The following is a 23629-nucleotide window of genomic DNA, read 5'->3' as shown; positions in this document are numbered from 1 at the left end:
GAAAAGTTTTTTGAAATTTCAGTGTATTATTTCTTTAAGGTAAAACCAATGTAAAACTAAACATTCTTCTTACAATTGTGTGTGTGTGTGTGTGTGTGTGTGTGTGTGTGTGAGAGAGAGAGAGAGAGAGAGAGAGAGAGAGAGAATTCTTTAAAATCCTAAATACGTTTCATTATTTCTATTCTGCTTGGTCCTCCTGCTTTAATTCCAATTTCCAAACTCCATATTTTAAGTATCTGCTCTGTGGTCTTTTGTTGAGTTTAGAGCAGAAGCAAGTTAACATCTCCTTGCCTCTCAATTAGCATTTTACCTGTTTTGCTATGGGATAGCAGAAACTTAAGTGCTATAACCTATTGGGGAATCCCAAGAGAGCCATTAAGTTAGTTAAGATGAACCCTTATGTCACATGACCTAACTAGTACTTCCCGTATCTGATCTCCTACAGTCAACTGGAGGCTATCCGAAGGAGGATTAACCACACTCACAGCACAGTGGAGAGCTGGGACCTGCCTGGCCCCTCCCTGAGGCTCAGCTACTGCCCAGGGTAGGAGCAAGACAAGCCTTGGCTCAGGGCCCCAGGTATAGGGAGCAGAGGGAGAGTGGAGGAATTACAGAGATATTAAGCTAAACAGTGATCTCAGGAATTGGAGAGAGGCAAGCAAGAGTGAGAGAGGACAGACTTCAACTGTTTGTACATAGGGAATCACAAAATCTTACATTGTTAAGAGAGGATACCTCCCATGATTTGATTTCCAGCTATGCCAAACCAGAGCTCTCATTTATAAATGGCCGGGGTTGGGGGTGGAGGGGAGAAAATCACTAAGGCTACAAGCCAGTGATGTGGAGTGCATCTTACACAGCATTCTACACCAGCAGTCCCCAACCATTTTAGTGCCAGGGACCGGTTTCATGGAAGACAATTTTTCCACGGACCAGGGGAGAGGGGGGATGGTTTCAGGATGATTCAAGCCATTACATTTATTGTGCACCTTATTATTATTACATTGTAATGTATAATGAAATAGTTACACAGCTCACCATAATGCAGAATCAGTGGGAGCCCTGAGCTTGTTTTCACTTGCCACTCACTGATAGGGTTTTGATGTGAGCTGTAAGCAATTGATTTATTATGGTCTCTGTGCAGTCAAACCTCTCTGCTAATGATAATCTGTATTTGCAGCCACTCCCCAGCGCTAGCATCTCCACCTCAGCTCCACCTCAGATCATCAGGCATTAGATTCTCATAAGGAGTGGGCAACCTAGGTCCCTCACATGCACTGTTCACGGTAGGGTCCATGCTCCTATGAAAATCGAATGCCGCCGCTGGTCTGACAAGGTGGAGCTCAGGCGGTAATGTGAGCGACGGGGAGCGGCTGTAAATAGATGAAGCTTCGCTCGCTCACCTGCCGCTCACCTCCTGCTGTGCAGCCCGGTTCCTAACAGGCCACAGACTGGTACCGGTCCATGGCCCAGGGGTTGGGGACCCCTGCTCCACACTATCTTCTATCACAATACATCAAAGTGGTGTCAGAAAGTCACGCAATGAACAGGCTATGACCAAACAATGACTTCATTCTCATCATACACCGGCAACACATAAAACTCAAGTCTCAGTCTAATGAAAAGAATGTAGATTTTACAAGCTTCTGACTCTAAAGCTAGTCAAGAAGAAAAGCTTCGATGGTGGTTTAAAGAATTCAGAATAAACTATTGGGAGGACCACAAATTTAGGTGTGTGACACACCACTGGTATCCTAAACTGAGAGATCTGTCACGTAGGATAGTAAGTCCGAGGTGAGGTCGGAAAGTAGCACCTGTATCTGCAGGACACCAACACCATTCACGAACCTCTCAAGGACCACTCGAAAATGAATGCATTTTGAAAACTACTGTTTTATAGTATATGGTGCTTCTGGTCATCACTATGTCCTTCCATCTCCACTACACACACACCCCACATACAGCGCAACCTAACATTATAAGGCCACAGAAAGGTGTACTAGAGAACCAGGATGTTTTTACCCATCGAAGTTTCGGGGTGACTCTTTCAACACAGACCCAATGAAAGCCATATGGCCTCTGGTGGACACTTTTTTAAAGGCTGTCCTATAGCTCAGATATTACAAAATACCACAGGAAAAAAGAATGTCAACAGCCCTAATCCTTTACCTATACATTAAGCTACTAAAGGTGACATGGCCTCTGGAAAATCGTATTAATTGACTGAATTTTCTACACTGTGAAGGAAAAAAGACAATACATATGTATAGCAAAGAAAAAAAATTCATGTGTACAAATTCATGTGTAGAACTCTAAACATTCTTGTAGCACATAGCATTCCAAGCCATTTCCTTATATGCAAAACAGATTTTTTGAAAAGCAGGAAGACATTGGCAATATTCCTATTTTCTGCAGATACTAACAGTGTTTTATTCCTGTGTTGTGATTCAGATTTTAATCTGTCACTATAGCATGTTTCCAGTAGTTGTTTATGTGCTAAGACATTTGTGTTTGGCCTTTTTCTTGTTGTAGGAAAAATAAAACTTGAAATCTGTGTATTTTAAGTCTTAAAAGCAAAATGTTCTTCAAATAACGAGGATTTCTTTGCAGAACAAGTACCTGAGCAGCACTCAAAGCAGTGTAACTTTGTTGTTAAAATATGTCATCTACTTAGATTACAAATTAGGCTCCAAGCACTCAAGACACAAGGAAACAGAAGCTATAACTCCACTCCAGAAGAAGCCAGAAACGAGTCCCTAACAACCCAATGGTGGCCAAACAGTGCTGCTTCAGAGCCCAGATTGTTTCAGCACAGAGCCTGAGGAGCAGCTGCTGAGAGAGGGAGGAGGTGGACTGAGCTAGGTGTCCAAAGCACTCACTCCATGTCCAGTTCAACCAAACTAGCTCTGCTTGTATTCATTCCACAAACCAGGCTTCTGTGAACGATTTCAGGTGAAGAAAAGAGTGCCACTACAAAAATAATAATCATCTCCTGCAACAATCTGATGACACCGAGTAAGTCCTCTGATCATTCTGAAATGTCCAAGTCATGCTGTAAAGCTGTTCTGAATATTTATTACATATCTTTCGTTAATAAAAGTCAAGACTGCCGTGTGATTCACACTTTTTTTATTATTATTATTCTGGTGTAGAACATTATCAATGTCTAACCTTCATTCTAGAGGGTAATTCAGAGAGGGGATGTCAGGAACCAACTATTCCCAAGGCCAACCCTGTCATGCAGTAACCTTTGGGCTATACCACCCCTGGAGCTTTAAATATATCTACCAAAAGGCTTCTGTGAGTGCATTTCTCACCACCACAATCAGAAAACACTAGAGATAGCACCCCAACAAGATGATGTCTGTAGTTTAAAAAAACAAAACAAGCTCCAGCATGAGATTATAAATCAGTCACATGAATGGTAGCCGGCTGTCAGTTGGCCAACCCCTGCTAGGTCTTAAGGGAAATCTGTCATTGGGGCCACCTCGCCCTGGCAAGATGGGGTTAGGTCCTGGAAGAGGGCCGATTGGGTCAAAACGTGGTCTGAGTGGAGGGAACTGTCCGGGTGTCTCCCCAGGCCCAGGGATGAGTGAATTGATTGGATCCCCAACATAAGGAAGGGTTAGTCTTTCATCATATTCACCACCAATAATTCCTGGAGGAAGGAGAGAACTGGGAGGAAAAGGCCTGGGGTGCAAGGGGTTGGGGTAGAATGGAATGGGGTGGGGTGACGACGGCAGGAACATCACATGCCGCCCTCTCTGAGCTTCTTTTCTTTGTTTGTGCCTCTTCTTGTACAGCTATAGAAAAACAAGGACAAGATATGGTAAGTGAGTTGGATATTTCCCCAAAGTTCATTTGCTTTCATTGTACTATATACCTTTTCTTTTCCCATACTATCAAGGCAGGCAAAAAAAAAAAAAAAGTGCACAGAAGAGAACTTTTACCAGTTTCTATCTGCATGAATAAGGTAGTAGATATGAACACAATGCCAAATGAACTCTATTCTTTAACCACACTGCAACTGAGCAATTGTGCCAATTTAGAGTAACCATACATCCAAAGGAGGGATAACTGAGTGACATGTATTCTCAAGACTGCAATCCAGAGCTCTCAAGCTGATATGCAATTTTAAGTCAGCCTTTTTTGAAAGTGGAAAATTTAAATATTTGTTGAAAATGTCATGCCACACAATATAAAAAGTTAAGGTACTGGGCAGGGAAGGGGGTGGGGGGCCAGCACTTATGTTCAATTTCTCACCTAACTTATGTCCCTAATGGACCTCAATTTAAATAACAAAAAAGATGCTATTTTAGAGGATGGAACATATTCCTAAAGAACAGTACTATGTATTTTGTACATATTTGAGGACTTTCATTGAATTTTATTCTCTAGTCCTTCATCCCAAGTTTCTGTGTCCTATCAATGTCTTTTTACAGTGGTATCTGCAAATAAAACAATATAACTTATTCTCTTCATAATTTACTATTCTAGCTAGCTGAACAGCTCAAGATTACTCCAGCACAAAAACAACTCAATTTTTTTAACAACAGAAGAAGGAAGAATATATTAAGGTGAAAACAGTCATTGTGTTAAAGATTCTTTTTCCTGTGTAATTACAAGACACTAAGGACTGAGTCTAAGGTAGAAGTTGAAAACATTTTCATTTACTAAAAATTAGCAATAAATTTAACTTAAACATTGCATTATATCATAAAAAAGTGGAAAATATGCCCTTAATGTATTAATTCATGAGTTATTTCTGTGCTATGAACATTAGCCTTGGTATTTAAAAATACCTACTTCTTTCCAATCTGTGTCTCGACCTCTGACAGTACCATCTACAAAGAAAAAACAAAAAACAGAGATTTAAAAACGTTTCATTCATCCAACATTAAACGTGTCTTACTTCAATTTTCTATCCTGAAATAGTCTACTTGATCTAATGGACTGTTTGTATTGCAGAGAACACAGAAATGAATGGGGAGAGTTTTCAGGACATAGGCAAAGGTATATGAAGCTTAGAATCTCTTTACAATAAGGCTATGTTATGATTATTTCTTACTCTTAAAAAAAAAAAAAGCCCACAACTTAAAACTTCTGGCAAGCTGAGTAATTAAGACCTCAGTAACAAAGAACCCTTTTCTTGTTAACATGTTATCATGGAAATCACCTCGAAAATCCCGCAGATATAAACACCTCCACAGAAGTTGGTCATTCGAAGCAATACAGAGGTCACGACAAACTGCAGACAAAGACAGGACAGAACGAACATCCAAAAGTCGGAAGATCCGCAGTTTCAGCTCCAATGGGAGGACTACCAACCCAAACACATCTGGTAGGTTCAGTGCTAAAAGGAAAAAGAGGATAGGTATCACTGAGTAAAGAACATCCGGTTTCCCCATATATTCAACCGAAGTTGCCAACTTTCTAAGGAGATGATAAATTAGATGGTATCCTCAATTATCCAAGCTTAAGTTATCTGTAACAAACTTCTGTCCCCAGGTTAACTCTATAACTACTACTAAATCCAAGCCCCTTATTCTCTTTATGTTTTAGTAGAGAAACAAATTACTTTTTAATACAGATCAAATAAATAACTATGACAATTTCTAAATACTAGCCAATGGCCTCCTTTGTTTCAAGCGATATTCAGCACAACAAAAAATTCTCTATTCAACTATAGAAAATGGATAATTAATTGGCTTGTGCAATTGGTTTCCAATGCTGCTACTTATTAGCTGTGTGCCTTTGGACAAGTTATTTAAACTCTAACTCAATTTTCTCATCTGTAAAATGGGTTAGTAATACTACCTACCTCACTGAGTTGAGAATTAAATGTGTAAATACATACAGAGTGCTCACAACGATGTTTGGCACGTAATTAGCACTCGAGTGTTAGATTACTATTATTCGATATCTAGCTGAAAAAGAAGGGAGGTAGACAAATTCAAAAGCAAAACCAAGAAAGGAAAAGAATAATATATTCCGAAGTCAAATGAAAATTATTTTTTCATTATTAGCTCCTTTGAATATATGGGATACCATTCTCAACTAGCAAAGATAATCAAAGTCCAGTAAGGGGTTTTAAAATTCACATTATTCTTTTCCCTCACCACCAGCCAAAGAAGAAAACTATGATTATAATAGCCTTGGCACCATGCAACTTGAGACCTAAAATATCATTTTCCTACATACAAATAGCAGATAAAAGCCACATAACTATCTGTATAAACCTGAAATTATTTACCAGCCAAAAGAATGTGGTAGATTATGATTCTACCCTATCATTTTCTACCCTATAGTTATGCTTCCCCGTCCCACAGTCCAGGTTTGGCCATTTTCACTTGTTTTGTCCAGTGAAATGTGAGTGCAAGTGGCATATCATTTGTGAACAAAAGCTTTAAAAACCAACACATGGTTAGGCCACTGGTCCTCTCTTCCCTGTGCCACAAGAAGAGCAAGCCCCGGATGAGGACTACTCACCACTCCTCGGCCAAAGCCAAGCCCCACGGAGCACATATGCAAGTGAGACATAAATGTTCACTTAAGATTTTAAAATACTTTTTACTACAACACAAAGAGAAAGCTGATTAGCACAAGGATTTTGAGTGAATTATAAACCTCACTGAATTAGCTTCACCATCTATAAAATGAGAGTAAAATCTACTTCAAAGCTGTTAGCATTAAATAAGAATGCATGTGAAATACCCAAAGTACCTAGCACAGAGTCCCAATAAATAGTTTAAAAAAAAAAGTAGACCAAATTTACAGGCTATACGTTATTTATATATGTATTTATTGAACACTTACTATAGGCCTGACCGTGTGCTAGGCCATGAGAATACAAAAGTGAAAAAGACATATTCCCTGCTTTCAAGGTATTCATAACCTTAGGTGGAGAGAAATCATGTCAAAAATTATTATGATACACTGGATAAAGGGCTATAATAAAGATACATATAAAATGCAGTGGAGATACAAAGAGGATGTAAAGAGCAATTAAGGAATTAACATTTGAGCTTAGTCTTAAAAGAGGAGAATTTCCACGAGGACGAGAAAAGAGGGAAGAAAAGAGGGAAGGTTTATGTCACCCTTAAACATATGTGAACTTACTATTCTTTCCAGCCATTCAACCTGTGATGATTTATCATTTCTCACCTTGTCGGGTAAAAGCCAGAAGAGGATACACCAGCTGGTCCTTGAAGAGGCGAGAGAGCTTCTGAAGATCTTTGTATATCTTGGCTACATTTTCCCCTAGAATATTTTTTAAATGAAAGATCAAAACACACAATCAAATGGAAAAACTTGAAATGGTGTTCTCTACTTCCGCCAAACCAAATCAAAGTGGTAAGTTAGTTTTCACAATTCCTACATAAACAGAAATGAACCAAAGTCTCTGGTCGAAGAGGAAGTAATACAATGTGTAACTCTGAAAGCTGAATCATCTTTAAACACATTTTTCCTTACTATAAAAGTAATTAGGAACTTACAAATAAAAGAATAACAGTACCTAGGTACTATAAGCCATAGTAAAAATTGATTAAAATGACTTGTCAAATGGAGCAGCATATTCCTACCCAACATAAAAATTACATATTGAAAATATTCAATATAATCTGAAAACTTGTAATCTAACAGTATTAACTTTCCTCCTCCTTTTTCATTTCCTTTTTCCTTATTTAACAGAAATCAGATCATCTGAGCTATATTCCTGTAAAAATTGTTCTTAAAAAACAGGTCTCAGGAGTCAAATCTATTCCAATCCTAAATTCTACCATTTATTAGCTCTGTGACCTTGAAGTAATTTAACCTCCTCTAGACCTGTTTCCTGATCTAGAAAATGGGCATAACAACCTCTACTGCTGTAGAATGTAGAGTATTTCTACTCCCCACAGCAAGGTCCTCCATAGTATAGAGATGAATATAAAGTGTTATAGCCAAGGAATTTCAAGTTTTTCTGGTCTTAACGGTAAGACCATCTTTACAGATTTATCAGTCTAGTTCATGCGTTCTCAACAAAAACAATATTGCCCCCAACCAGGCAAAAATCCCAGCTATTACATTGGTCTGTGACCCTCCAAAGGGCCACAGTATACAAATAAGTGTACAGTATATCTATGAAATTAAAATTTCATGAGGGAGAATGATTTTGGGGAAAAAATGTGTACAAACTCTCCTTAGGGGATTGATAATGAAAAAATGGTTGAGAAACACTGGCCTAGTATGACATTAAATGTTCAGAGACCATTATAAATACGTATCTGATGTCTCCTTTTCTTATCAGCTTTAGTTTACATACGTTAGTCTCTCAGGGCCTGATCTCCCCTGGGAACTAACAAGAATAAGTCTCAAGACCTTCAAAGCAAAGATCTAGATCTAGGTAGCTTCCCTTAAAAGACACTGCTGTAACTCCCATCTCCCTGCTATACCACACCATTCCCCATGTGGACTTTAAAACCCGCCTAAATTTACTATAAGGATAAAATGAAAAATACATCTGTAAAGGCCCATGTCCAGCAAAAGACAAGTACTAAAAGATGTTAATTCCCCTTCCACCTCATCTCTTCTCCTTCAACTACTTACCTGCCTCTCACACTTTGGGTTTAACTGAAAGAAAAAAGAAAACTCGTCTTCTTTGCATCTATTAATTTTTATAGAACATAAGCAAAACCACGCCTAGAATGCAAACTTTTGGTAAAGTTCCAATCTGTACCAAATAGCAACCAAATTTATATAAGTTTAAGCAAACTTTTTTTTTTTTTTTTTGCGGTACGCGGGCCTCTCACTGTTGTGGCCTCTCCCGTTGCGGAGCACAGGCTCCGGACGCGCAGGCTCAGCGGCCATGACTCACGGGCCCAGCCGCTCCGCGGCATGTGGGATCTTCCCGGACCGGGGAGTGAACCTGTGTCTCCTGCATCAGCAGGCAGACTCTCAACCACTGCGCCACCAGGGAAGCCCCTAAGCAAACATTTTGAGTGCAGTTTTTCCTTCCATAATCTTCGATAATGAAGTTGCATTGTATGGTTTCCACAAAACACAGATCCTCTCCATACTGGTTAAATACAATGCTAGAAAAATCCACAAAGAGTAATTTAGAAATTATGAAGCATCAGGACTTCCCTGGTGGCGCAATGGTTAAGAATCCGCCTGCCAATGCAGGGGACCCAGGTTTGAGCCCTGGTCTGGGAAGATCCTACATGTCACAGAGCAACTAAGCCCATGTGCCACTACTACTGAGCCTGCGTGCCACAACTACTGAAGCCTGCGTGCCTAGGCCTGTGCTCTGCAACAAGAGAAGCCACCGCAATGAGAAGCCTGTGCACCACAATGAAGAGTAGCCCCCGCTCACCACAACTAGAGAAAGCCCCTGTGCAGCAACAAAGACCCAATGCAGCCAAAAATAAAATAAATAAATTTATTTTAAAAAAAAAGGAAAGAAATTATGAAGCATCAATGGTGTGTGATGTATAAATATAATTCAGTATCCAAGACCCTAAGAGAAACAGGAAAGAAACCGAAACTCTGCAACATTGTCTTAAATTTGCTTTAATCTCATCCAGAAACTGTTAAGTCTTTTGAACATTACCTTTCTGTTTTTTTAAAGTGAACCTCTCAAAGCTTCACCCCAGAAGTTCAATCATGGTTATATTACCTGATTCCTCTTTGCAAATAAAAGATTCTGGCAGCAGCTGCAGTCTTTTCACACTTCTAATCTCACTGTTGATTTTTAGTGTAGCTGTAAATAAGCCAAAGAAAGATGATGAAAAAGTTCTGCCATTTCATCAACTGCCTCCACTTTTTAGTGTGGACTTGCGTTCCCTTTGCCCCCATATATAGGAAACACACGTTATACAGACAAACTGCCCTACACTTATTTCCTTCCCTCACAGCAAAGTCCAAAGTGCAAACCTGCATCACATTAAGTAAAATCACTCTTAAAACACTTTTAAAAACTACAATAAACACCTTTATTTGAAACCCACTAAGTCTTACCAACAGCAGCTTATTAATAATTGAAAGATATGCAACAAGGTTAATAGGAGACAGTTAAATGCAATACAATCATTATTTCTAATGAGGTCACTAAAAACTCCATTTATTTTTTATTTAACCCTTGGCAGTGAGTCTTCTCTTATTTATTAAAAGAATCCTGCTAATTTTCACAGTATCATCTCTCTCTAAACTCAGAGAATCAATATTCTTGACATCACCAGAGGGTTCATTTTTAATCCTACATGCAAAGGCGCACTTCATCTCGTTCCACGAAAGAGCCAGTGATGTGCTCGTGCAGATGTGCACTGAGCAGGATGTCTCGGGTGAAGCAAAGATTTAAGGACATACTGCTCCTTTTCAAAGAACCAGGCCTGGAATGGTTCTGGAATGACTGTCTGCCACTTACATCCACAAGTAGATGATTTGCCAAGAATTATTAAAGGAACAAAGCATCAGAAACTAAGACATTTAGTAGCTATTCTCTATGTTAAGTATCTTAAGACTAGTAAATAAAGGTTAATATACACGTGTCGTTAAAGTGATTTATAAGAAATTGAGGCAAAAATTACAACCTCACGTTTACTATTTGATAGCTGCAACCTTGCAAGTGATGACGTGATGTAGCAGTATGATTAGATACTGTTGGCCCTCTTTGTATAAGAATGCCCAGCCAGAAGTTACATTTGCTAACTGTGATGAACTGTTGAAGAGACACTGCTAGGTCCTAGTGCCATCAGTCACGTCCTACAAATGTGAAACACCACTAAAGCTGAAAACGTGAGACTTTTCAATAACACTTCAAAGAATCTAGTGATTAAAAAGAAATAGAAGAAATTACATAAAGGGAACCTAAACCCATCTTTTAGTTCAAAGATCACAGTGTAGGTTAGTGGCTTTCAAATAGACTTTAGCAGAAAAAGCTTTTCCCAACAAAACCTTACAAGGGACCTCACTAAATGAAACAGGCACACGTGTTGCTGCTCAAGGTTCAAGTAGCGACACTGGCTCTACCAAGCCACCTCCCTGCTCCCATCTCAGCAGAAACTAGCAGCTGCAGAACATGTTGCAAACCAGAGCTAAGACATGTCAAGGCAACTGTCTCTGCTGTATAAAAGATGAGCCGTAATGAAAAATAAAAAATGCAGGCATTCCAATCTTATCATTCTCTCTTACTAAGCTAAAAGGGTGAAGCTCAAAAATCAAACCAGAGCAAAAACAAAAGAGTCTAGTCACTCAAATGGGTCTCCAGGATGTGTGATTACGAGACTACTCCAGAGACCCCTGGTAGCTGGCATAGATCTCTGGATGGCATCTGAGCTAAAACGAAATACGAAAATAGAATGTATTGCTAGCCAGTGAAATTCTTAGTATGAAAGAGGAGAACTAGAAAAAGAAACTCTATTCAGAGGGACTTACTTGAGGGTGGGTAGGAGGGGGACAAAACACACACACTGAAGCCTCAGAGCCCTTGGGTACTTCTGTGCATTCAGAGATGCCAAACTAGATAAAAAATGATCCCAGCTCAACCTCTCCTTCACCGTCTCTCAGTTCAAGACCTTGGTTAGTAAAACAAAAATTAAAAAGCCATCCACAGGCATAAAGAAAAAGTATTCTTTAAGGAGTTCATATGTAATAGACTCATTTTACTCCTAGTATCACAACTCCCCCTGGAGCAAAAAAATTACACAGTTAAGACAGCAAAAGAGTATAGCTGCCTCTAGAGTGAAGGCTGCTAGCATAAACATCAGCCCTGTATTCTGTAACCTTTCAGACCCGTGTTACCAGTGGGCTCGGGATTAAACAAAGTTGAGAAAGACTCCTAACTGCATCATGATAGCCCATCACCGAAGTGGCTATGAAATTTCTGGAGAGAAACATGTAAAGATTCACAAACTAACAAGCATGACCATGCCATCCAATTACCATTTATGACGATGAGGTTTCCCAAAGGCACACAGGTGAGAGCAGCAGAGCCACCCTCGCAGAGAGGATGCGTGTACTGCAGCTTATACACGCCCCCCGACCTCCAGTTCTCCGGCATGGACACAGCTTTGGCTTCAGTCCCCTGGGGAGTGAAATGAAAGGGAAACAAATAATGAAGAACCGTATTACTCTCAAAAAGATTAAAAACCCAAGAGGCTCCTAACTTGTCTACAAATAAGCATTCCATACAGTCCCTTTAATAAAATTTATCAAATCATTAATATTTCTATTAATATTTAAAACTTTGATAGAAAAAAAGTTACAACATATTATCTGCCATCAAAACTTCTGTTCAAATAGATAAAATAACATCAGAGAGAGAGACTGATTTCTCACTTCAAAGTCTCGCTTCTCTGCCTAGCAAAGCCGTATCATTATGCAAGATCCCAGTTCAAATACCACTTCCTTTGTGAAGCCTTTTTCAAAACAAATCCTTTTTGTCATTCCCACTCTCTCACCCTCTAACATTCTGTTCCTATTTCTATTGTTATATACTTCTATTATGTTATTAATTGTATTATAATATGTTATAATTTCCTTTTTGTTTCTCTCCCCCACTTACAGACTCCTTGAGGATAAGGACTGTCCCAGTATCTTTATATTCTAATTCCTGGCATGACATGGTGCACGTGTTCGATGATCACTGAATTAGTCTATATACTTGTTACTCATAACGTGGCCCACAGACCAGCAGCATTGCTATCGTGTAGAGTATGCTCACATAATATCTCAGGCTCCGCCCTAGATTTATTAAATCAGAATCTGCATTTAATAAGATCCCCAGGTATTCTTAAGCACATTAAAATTTGAAAAACTTCTAAATGTTCTCCTCTGTGAATCTCTGGCATCCTATATATGTATGTGTTTCTCCTACAATTTAGCCAATACAGTATAACGGTCTGTATACTTGTCTCTCTCTCCTACTCTTGGACTGTAAGCAAGCTGAAAGCAGAGACAAGGCACTGCACCTGACACTGGCAGACATTTATCAAATGGATAAGGAAAGAATGGATGAAGGTAAGCAACTACAGCGTAAGAACAACATCCCTCTTCCTAACTGAATCTTACTAAGTTAGTGGCAATTCACAGAACCACTAACAAAAAATAACCTGGTGAGCCATCTATCTAGTCATGCCCAATCCACACGCACTGACAACATTTTACCTACATATGATCACATATAAACTTTGGGGTTTTTTTAACCCAAAGTTGCCATCAATTCTATAATACTAACTAAAAGCTGACAAGGAAATAAAGGAGAAAAAAAGAAGGAAAAGAGGGAAGGGAACATTTACTGACTGCCTACTGTATGCTCATCGCTGTGTTCGACACTTTACATTAATACCCAAACACACTTAATAAAGAAATCTAGAACACCACCCCTTTTCTAATGGGAAACTTTTGCTCTCTGTAGTCTTACCTGAGGTATGTAACCCGACTCCAACATGAGAAGATGTATGGATACTATCAGGGCGTCGCTGGGGTTAGAACAGTCAGCTGACTGATACAGGGTCTCTAATGAATGTGGCACTTGCCCTTCCACCGATTCGCTGCAGAGCATTGGTTCTGAGGGAAAGAAACCTGTGCCCTCTTCCGCATCCACGACATCTGGAATTGACTCAGCTTCAAAATTGTGACTAGGCCCTGACTGAAAAGGATAACAAAAACAACGAATTCTTTAAACAGACTTTCATCTTTTCACAGTAAATTTTGTATTCAAAGTGAACTGAGATTAGCGCTCAGAGGTTCAGAAATGGTACACATTTTCAGCAAGCCCTCCTCAACAAATGACCCTGCAATCTGCTCCTCCATCCTGAATTCCTTATCTCCATTAATTCTGGCTGATATGCCAAACACCTGGAAATCATCCTAGACTTCCCCCTCGACCTTATTAAGCGCCACCCCCAATATGATTAGCTGTCAAAGGTCCACTGACTCTATCTCCTAAATATCTCCAAAATCTGCCCCTTCCTACTCCAGTGGTACTTCAGACTCATTTATCTCCTAACCTCCAGCAACAGCCTCCCCAAGTATGCCTTCACTCCTCTTTCTTGTCTTCCAATACATTCCACCCACTGCTGCCAGAGTTCTTTGACAATTGAGAATCCAATTATGTCCCATGTCCCAGCTTAAACTTGCCAGTACTTCCCCTATGCAGACAGCAGCACTGCCCTAAATTGTGCCTTGGAATGTGACCCTAAGTGTTCTTAGGAAAAAAGAGGTCTACAATCAAATAAGTATGGAAATGCTACATGACATAGCCACTGAACCTCACCCTCCATATTCACAAAATACACTTTGGCATTGTAAAGCTCTGAGAAGTCCAATAATAACAGAAAGTGTGCATAACATTTAACCAAGAAACACTATCCTCCTTCCTTAACACTCAGTATCCCCATAACACTTACTTATAATCTCACAGGTTTTTCATAGAGGCCATGCTGAGAAATACAGGCTTACAAAATGAAGTCCAAACTCCTAAACTCCTTAGCATTCAGGGCCCTTCATCACCTGATCCCCGACTCTGTATCAAGTTCACATCCCACAGTCCCTTCCTCCCCATTCTGGTATTCCCCACCTCTTCAGGTTATGGACTACCTCTCTGCCTTGCAAAGGCCTTGATTATTGCACTTTATCACACGTATTGCAACTTTCTGATTACATGTCTATATCCTGCCATGACCACAAGCTTAGAAAGGAAAAGACTACATGTCACCCATTTTTGTAACACCCGTACAATACCTGGCACACAGTAAGTACTCAGTAAATGCTTGTTGAACAAATGCTGAAGGATAATATCTTACAATTCTTACAATTTCATGTTTTTGATTTGTTTTCTAATTTACACCACACAAAAATTCTGTAAAATAGGTAAGACAGATGACATCCCCTTTTTATACGTACTGTAATTTTGATTCAGATTAAATAACATAATCAAGGTTACCAGCTAATAAAAATTTGAAATAAACAAAGATCTCCAGACTCACAGTTCAGGGCTTTTAGACACAATACACTGCTTCAGTAAGACTGAGTTACCTATATTAATTTTGCTCAGAAAGACTATTTCCTAGATATGTGCTCAACTCTTAATGCAAAGCACATGTTTCTTTTAAGTTCGTATTTCCATTAGGAAAGGAACAGAGGAAATTAAAATTATATAATATGAGTGAAACGGTGGAAGAATGTAAGGGAACAAGAGGTTGTTTCTTTCAAAATCCCTGAGGACCTGAGCCCTGATGGCTTATGGAAAAGATCCAAATTCATTTGTTAAAACCTAGAGGTTGATGACAATCCATATTACCTAAAAACGACGCTCCATCATATTTCTGAGAAAGGAGAAACTACTTATTAAAGCCACTTAACACCTAACTAAATTATGAATTACAGGCATACCTGGAGATATCGCAGGTTGGGTTCCAGACCACTGCAATAAAGTGAATATATCACAATAAAGCAGGTCACACAACTTTTTTGGTTTCTCAATGCATATAAAAGTTATGTTTACACTATACCGTAGTTATTAAGTATGCAATAGCATTATGTCTAAACAATGTACATACCTTAATTTAAAAATACTTTTTTGCTAAAAAATGCTAACCATCACGTGAGCCCTCAGGGAGTCGTAACCTTTTTGCAATAGTAACATCAAAGATCACTGATCACAGATCATAACAAATATAATAACAAAAAATGTTGAACTATTATGAGAATTACCAAAATGTGACACAGAGACAGAAGTGAGCAAATGCTATTGGAAAAATGGCACCAATAGACTTGCTCAACGCTGGGTTGCCACAAACCTTCAGTTTGTAAAAAATACAGTATCTGCAAAGCACATTAAAACTAAGTGCAATAAAATGAGGTATGCCTGTATATATGCTCTTTGCTTCTTATACCTAACTTTTGGCCATTTACTACTTACTGACAGTTGTATGGGAGAGAATATATGTGGGAAAAATATTTTAAAAGGTTACCCCAGACTGATAATGACATGGGAGGAAGATATCAGAATCCCCTGGTGAGCTTATCAAACTCTACTCTCACTCCATGAGAACCACTGACGTTCTCTGAGCCATCCTGATATGATATAAGTACTTATCATATTCTTCATGCATGTGGAGATGAGAAAAAAATGTTTAGCACCACCTCTCTAAACAGATCATTTGTCATATGTCATTCACAAATGAGTGGAACAAGTATGGAACAGGACCCTAACATTAGGGTCTGATACTTTTTAGCTGATTGGTAAATGATAAAAATCATCTATGTCCCCACTAAGATTTTACAGTCACCCTATACAAGTCGTAGAATACAAAACAGCACGCTTTTAGAATTGAAATTACTAACATGAGGCAATACTAATGTCTCAAAATTTGCCAAAAGGAAACTAGTAAAGTAACCATCATATGAAAAGTAAAGGGAATGGATCCTTCTACCAGAATCTCTGAATGAGTCTATCATCAAAAAAGACTCAGAAATGTAATTTAAATATCTGACTAAATATTCTTACTCATTCTCTAGATTACTTCTATGAGACAGAAGCTCAGAGATACATAATAATTTCTGAAAAGAAAATTCATAAAAATACTTTGAGCTTTATAAAAGCTTTTTTAACTTAATCTCTCTGGATACTATTACTAAAAATCTAGACATAGATGATTTTTATAATTTACCAATCAGCTAAAAAGTATTTTTTAATATCTGTCTATACTTGATGACATATAGGCACAATGAATACTTATAAACATTTAAAGACTGCAAAAAACAAATTAAGTTGACATGATGAATGTACACACACAAAACAATTAAGATGGCATATGTACTGGTATTAAAATATTAAGTAATAAAGTGATCATTTGTGCCATACAAGAAATTAAAAGGCGGAATAGTAAATAATGAGGTGTTTACAAGGCAATAAAGATGATCAATACAAAGGAACTGAAGAAAACTACTGGGCTGCCGTTGGCAGGGCCTTGGAAGGTGGGTAGAGATGCGGACAGGAGAGAGAGGACAGGGAGGGGGTTCCACGCCAGGGGAGCAGCAACAGCAGAGAGCGAAGCAGTCGCTAGGCCGTGTGTGTGTGTGTGTGTGTGTGTGTGTGTGTGTGTGTGTGTGTGTGTGTGTGTGTGTGTGTGTGCGCGCGCGCATGCAGGTGTGACCATGTGCAGGTGCGCATGTGCGCAGGTGCTTGCTGCGAGAGGGACCATGAGGAGGAGGAGGAGGGGGCCAGTCTGACTGCAGATGGCAGTTGACAGGAGGGAGGAACAGAAACTAGCCCCCAAAGGTTGTTGGGCAACTGCTCAGAAAGCCTTAAAAACTAGGTACAGGAGGACAGACAACACTTTCCTCGTCTGCGACATGAGAGGGTTGAACTAGAGATATCTGGACTTTTTCAGTTCAAAAATTATGAGCCCAGGTGTACCTATGACACAGAGTTACCTAAGAGCAGGGGAACAACATAATCAAAAATGTGCAGGAAGGGGCTTCCCTGGTGGCGCAGTGGTTAAGAAACCTCCTGCCAATGCAGGGGACACGCCTTCGAGCCCTGGTCTGGGAAGATCCCACATGCCATGGAGCAACTAAGCCCATGCGCTGCAACTACTGAGCCTGCGTTCTAGAGCCCGCGAGCCACAACTACTGAAGCCCACGTGCCTAGAGCCCGTGCTCCACAACAAGAGAAGCCACCACAGTGAGAAGCACGTGCACCGCAACGAAGAGTAGCCCCTGCTCGCGGCAACTAGAGAAAGCCCGCACGCAGCAACAGAGACCCAATGCAGCCAAAAATAAATCAATAAAATAAATGTATTTTAAAAAAATGTGGAAGAAGAAGATGAACCCAGAAAGCAGACTGAAGAACACACACTGGAAGCCTGGAATGGAAAGGAAAAACAGGCAGGGCTTGTTAAGGGGCTGGATATAAGGAGTCAAAAATCATTCCACAGTTTTAAGCTCAGGAAAACAGTACTGCCACTGACAGAGGAGGAGCTGGTTTGGGAAGAAAACATCAGTGCACATATTTTCAAATTTACATCAGCATCTAGATTCTGAGGTGACAATTTTTTTAATTTTAAAAACTTAAAATACACACACACAGGAATATTACTCGGCCATAAAAAAAGAATTAAATTCTGCCATTTGCAACAACATAGATGGACCTAGAAGGTAGGATGCTTAGTGAAATAAGTCAGAGAGAGAAACACAAATACTCTATGTTATCACTTATAGGTAGAATCTAAAAAATAAAACAAATGAATGCATACAACAAAACAGAAACAGACTCACAGATATAGGCAACAAACTAGTGGTTATCAGTGGGGAAGGGGCAAGATAGGGATATGGAATTAACAGATATGAACTACTGTGTATAAAATAAATAAGCAACAAGGATGTATTGTAGAGCACAGGGAAGTATAGCCATTATTTTGTAATAACTTTAAATGGAGTACAATCTATTAAAAAATTGAATCACTACATTGTACACCTGAAACTAATATAATACTGTAAACCAACTATATTTCAATAAAAATAAAGTATTTAAAATAAAAATAAATTTTCTATAAGATTATAATCTGCAGTCTACTGATGATAATTATCCTGACTGGTACAGAATTAAATTGAGCTATTCAGTATGATTTATCAACTACTCTATTTCTTGTCTTGATTTTAATACCCACCATACTTCCATCATTCCAGACATCAGATTGGGCTGCCTGTCCTTGGAATGAATCACGCAGTTGTTCATCCTGTATGCTGGACTGACTGGAGCTGGCGGCCAAAGAGGGTTGGTCATTATTCTGGAGTGAGGAATGCTCTGAATCTGTGGATGAAGGTAAGTTAGGTGCTGCAATGGCATCTTCAAGAATCAAACATATCAAGTCCCCAGAAACAATCCCATATGAAGCCAAGGTCTCTTCATCGCCAGTGAGGGCATCCTCGTTGTTCAATGTAATTGCAAACCGGGTATCAGAACTGCCAAGAAAGACGGATAAGGATAGTAAGGCTACCTATTACCATTACCCACAATAATACATTTGAAACATATATAAGGTACATGGTATGACCCCCAGCAGAACTAATGAAAACAAAACGAAGATAAGAGCAAAGCCAAAGCTTGGAAAAAGTATCAAAATTATTTATTCTTATCACCAAATGCTTAGGTTATAGATTCTAGCCTCGGGGATAGGATCAGTAATTCTCTATCATTAATCCATGTTTTCATCAATTCTAAGATACACACTTTTTTATACTTTGTCATCTTTGAAACAGGATGCTTCTTACAATCGATGACATATCACAGCTTAATGGACAGCATTTTTTCACTTAGTGTGACATAAGAATGTGCATCTCAGGATTGACAGCAACTGAGATTCAATGAAATATAGCCTCTTTAAAATATAAATCATATTACATCATTTCTCTGCTGAGAATTCTCCAATGGCTTCTATTTGACCTTGGAATAGAATCCTTAACATGCCCTCCAAAGCCCAACATCTGACCCACTTCTCCTACCTCACCCATCCTCTTACTAGCTGTTCTCCATTCGACTCATTCCTTAAAACAGATCAACCTCACTGCAGCCTTTGGGCCTCTGCTTCTGCTCTTCCAGTTCTTCAAATGACTTGAGTCTTTCTCATCATCCAGGTCTCAACCCAAATGTCACCTCTTCAGAGATGCCTTCCACCTGCCTCCATCACTCTATTTCATTCATCTGTTTTATTTTTATTACAACATTGCTATTTGAAAATATCATATTTATTTGCTTATCCGCTCTCTTCCCCACCCCTACGACTAGGATGTAAGTTTCATGAGATGGGTACCTTGTCTGTCTAGTTCAAAACTGTATCTCCAGCACTTGGCAAATACAAGTATTTGTGGAATGGATGCAACCAATAAACATTAGATGGTGAGATCAAGATGAGGCTGAAATCAGGGCTAATTAACAATATCCTTCCAGGACAGTTAGGTTATGGTTCCAAAATACTAGACCCATGTCCTAAACAAATATTCATAACCACAAAAAGTCAGATGAGTGCATGTAGATGACTGAGTATAAATTCATCCCTCCTACTGATAAGTTCAACCTTCTTACTGAGCACCAGTTATAATGTCTTTTATGTGAAACACAACACAAATCCAAAAACCCAGTGCTAAGCAAGCTAAGAGCTCAAATTAGTCTGAAGCAAGGAACTCCCATCCTTTCTGCATGGCAGATTATCTGACCTTGAGAGAACCATCATCATTTCATTACATAGTGGTGAGGAATAATTAACAAACCACTGCAGAACATTTTATAAGACATTTACACTCAGCAATGTTAACTTCATTAACTTTTTGAGAGGTTAACAAAGGATGAAGTCCTTTGAAAATCATGTTCTGGTTATTTGTTCTTAAAATGCTACATTTTCAAAAGTGCTCCCCATAATTCATTTATGTTTTTTCTTGCACATATAAATACATTTTTTCTTACCAATTAAAGTGTCTTTGGTAGAGAAATTACTGAAGCTTCAAGAACTACTCCTGCTTATTAGAAAATAAGTAGCTATGACTCTGTTTTCAAATATGTTGATAAATGTTGAAAATCTGCCAACTACCCAGAAAAACAACATCCCATTTTTAGCAGAAAAAAGGAAAAACACCTCAAATGAACTATGTTTTTATGGATCATTTGTCACAGCACAAAGTTGTTTTTTTTAATGGTATCTAGCACAATGTTTGTTCAAATATCGATTTGTAAAAAAGGTAAAGAATTGTCTGCTTAATAAAATGTCGGCCTCCCCTTTAGAAAAAGGGAAGAGCTATTTCTAGAGTAACATATGGTTTTCCAGGAGAGTCGTTATTGATTCTGTTTTCTGAAACTGTGAAAAAAAAATAATATTTTCATCAGGAACTGCCACCCTAGAAACTCCAGGCCTTTGAGAATTATTTTATGACAATCCCAGATCCACTTGCTCAGCAAGGACACTTTAAAAGTAATAATATCATATGGACACATTTTTAAACTGCCCATTTATTATAAAATGAACATACTTTCAGAAGAATGAATTTACTTTCACAAGCTGAAGTTTAACATTCCTTCCAGTTAACCAGCCTCGACTGTAAAAACAAACCTGAAAGCAAAACTAACTTGGGCTCTTGGGTAAACAAGCATCATATTGCGTTTCACATCCTTTCCAGAGTGTCCCACCTAATTAAAAAATAATAAAATATATATACATATATATGAAAATAAAAAGAGAAGTTAATTTTGACAATTTGTGGTGGGGTAGTGATGCCAGCATACAAAACACTTAGGTTTAACAACAAGAAAAAAACAACAGGATGTCAATTAATATAATGCCTAAAAGGAGTTATGTCAATGCCTCATTTTCTGTATTTATGTGTTTAATTTGGAGAAAAAAAGGCTTACTTTGAATGCAGTATTGTCTTAACCTGAAAAATGAAAGGATGAGGCGTTCATAATACGGCCTCATTTTACTGAATTCCCTAAAAATAAAATGTAAGTTTATAAAAGTCTTATGAAAGGAACCATTTAATTAACAGAAAGGTTTTCTTTTGAAGAATTCATCTAAAAAGCCCCAAAGAACATCTTTTTTATTTTTTCTCAGCACACTCAAATTCCAATTCGGTAGCTCAGTATTTGAAGAGGACCACCTTTACGTTTGTCCCTCTACTCCCAGATTACTGTCCCCAGGATACCCTTTTGGAAACAAAGCAGCCTCATCTGCAGCCCCATAAATAACAGAATTTGATCCATTACTTCTCAATGTCACTGCCCCCAAACTGCAAGCTCTCCAGGGTCATCATAAGGCCAACGTTTTCCATAGTTTTTATCCAAAAAAAAAAAAAAAAAGCAACATCTTGCCCAGGAAAATATTATTATTTGAAACAGACCGACACACTGCACTTTGTAAAACTGCAGCTGGGAAGTCAAAGTGCCCACAGCGGCGCCTGGCACGTAAACACTTAACGGAGTCTTAAGGTGACTGCAGCCTGAAAGCAGCGGTACCAGGTTACAGGTGGCCTCGGATGGAGGGCAGGTTTCTAACTCCTTCTAGTACTCTCCAAACTTTTTCACTGAAATACTCCGACAGCTGGAGATGGTGAACTTAAACCCCTGAGAGCCTCGAAAGGTTTAACCCAAGCCAAACCCATAATTTCCAACCTTACATTTCAAAGGACGTGAGAATTTTGCATCCTAGCCTATCCCTAGGTTCGTTTACTGCAAACACGGAAGCGAAGGCTCACCCTGGAGGAGATCGGAGCCCCCGAGACGCCGGGCCATGACCTCTGGGAGCCGGGACCCCGCACGCTGCAGCCCCAGCGCCCGCTAGCCGCCCGGCCTGCGCGTCACAGTGCAGGACCGCTGGCCCCGCGACGCCCAGCTCGCCGCCCGGCCTCACGTGACAGCTCGGGGCGTGCCCGCGCCACCCGGCGCTCCTCCCCGACCCGCCGCGCGCGCCCCCGCCTCTCGCGTACCTGTACCCCCAGGTGGGCAGCAGGGCCTGCCTCAGGTGCGCGCGCAGCTGCCCCAGCGTTGGCTCCGCTTGGGGAATCTCCAGCGGCCAGGTCCGCTTCTGCAGCCGGACCCGCAGCTTCATGGCGGCCACAGGAGGGCCCAGGGGCCGGGACCCCGAGGCGGCGACGGTGACGACGGCGCGGCCGGTTAGCTCCCGTCTCAAGCGGCGGCAGCCCCGGAGCGGCGACTGCCGGAGCTATGCGGATGCTGAGATGTAACGGCGTGAAGGCCCCGCCAGGCCGGTCTCTGGAACATGAGTGCCCCACCCCCTCTCTTGAGTGCGCCCCCTGGAGCCCACCCCGCGAGCAAGCTGCTGGTGGCCTGCGTGGAGCCAGGCCGCTCGGGAACTCGCGATCGATGACTCGGCGCGCGACAGCGCTCCCTGGGAGCCCTAGGAGCACACTGCGCAGGCGCCCAGACTGCTGCAAGGCGCGGATATCGGGGCTCTTCTGCTTTGTCGCTGTGTCAACTCTTTCCAGTTGTGCCAGGAGAACGTTAACGCTGAAAGGGATGCTGCAGACAAAACTACTCGGCACTCCGCAAGGCCCAGGTGTACCTGGTTCTTACCCCATTTCCTCCGTGGTGCCCGGCTCCAGCACCATACGCTCTGAGAAACCTTAGGTTGAGCCCAGGCTCTGGTAGTTTCTCCCCTTACAGCAAAATTAAAACAACTTGTAGTCAGTGATCTGTGTCGAAGAGTATATTAGTAATCTGTCGCTGCATAACAATCACCCCAAAGCTTAACAGCTTAAGACAACAAACATTTATTGTCTCACAGATTCTACAGTGCAGGAGTTTGGGCTGGGCTTGGCTGGTTGTGTCGTGGTCTCTCATGAGATTACAGTCAAGGTGTGGGTCAGGGCTGGAGTATCTCAATCACATGACTGTTGGTGGAGGCCTCAGCTTTTCACTGCATGGACCTCCCATCGGGCCACTCGGGTGTCCCAGTGACATCCTCACTTCCCACAAAGCCGGCGATCCCAGAGAGACCAAGGCAGAAGCCACAATGTCTTTAATGATCTCATCTCAGTAGTCACACACCAACACTTCGCTCACATTCTGTTGATCACAATCCAAGCCTTCAGTGTGGGAGAATCTACACAAAGGGCTGAGTACCAAGAGAGAGGGATC

General features: G+C 40.3%; 1 protein-coding gene across 2 annotated transcripts; it reads right to left on the bottom strand.

Annotated features, from left to right (window-relative positions):
• Nucleotides 1–96: 96 nt before the first annotated feature.
• Nucleotides 97–22838, bottom strand: FBXO7 (F-box protein 7). Of its 2 annotated transcripts, none has more exons than XM_060025556.2 (9): nucleotides 22459–22838; nucleotides 18657–18951; nucleotides 13403–13630; nucleotides 11923–12064; nucleotides 9659–9742; nucleotides 7165–7260; nucleotides 5177–5353; nucleotides 4807–4844; nucleotides 97–3803 (listed from the first exon to the last, which is right to left on the bottom strand). In XM_060025556.2, the coding sequence occupies exons 1-9, from the start codon at nucleotides 22578–22580 to the stop codon at nucleotides 3414–3416; spliced, it is 1572 nt and encodes a 523-aa protein (XP_059881539.1). In that variant the 5' UTR covers nucleotides 22581–22838; the 3' UTR covers nucleotides 97–3413. The 2 variants fall into 2 exon arrangements, with proteins under 2 accessions (XP_059881539.1, XP_059881540.1); XM_060025557.2 differs by having other exon boundaries at nucleotides 18657–18747.
• Between the last annotated feature and the right edge of the window lie 791 nt (nucleotides 22839–23629).

Source organism: Delphinus delphis, chromosome 11, assembly GCF_949987515.2.
Source record: "Delphinus delphis chromosome 11, mDelDel1.2, whole genome shotgun sequence".
In the NCBI taxonomy this organism is placed as follows: Eukaryota; Metazoa; Chordata; class Mammalia; order Artiodactyla; family Delphinidae; genus Delphinus; species Delphinus delphis.
Note: the sequence above shows the minus strand (reverse complement) of the source record. Positions and strands in the feature narration are given on the sequence as shown.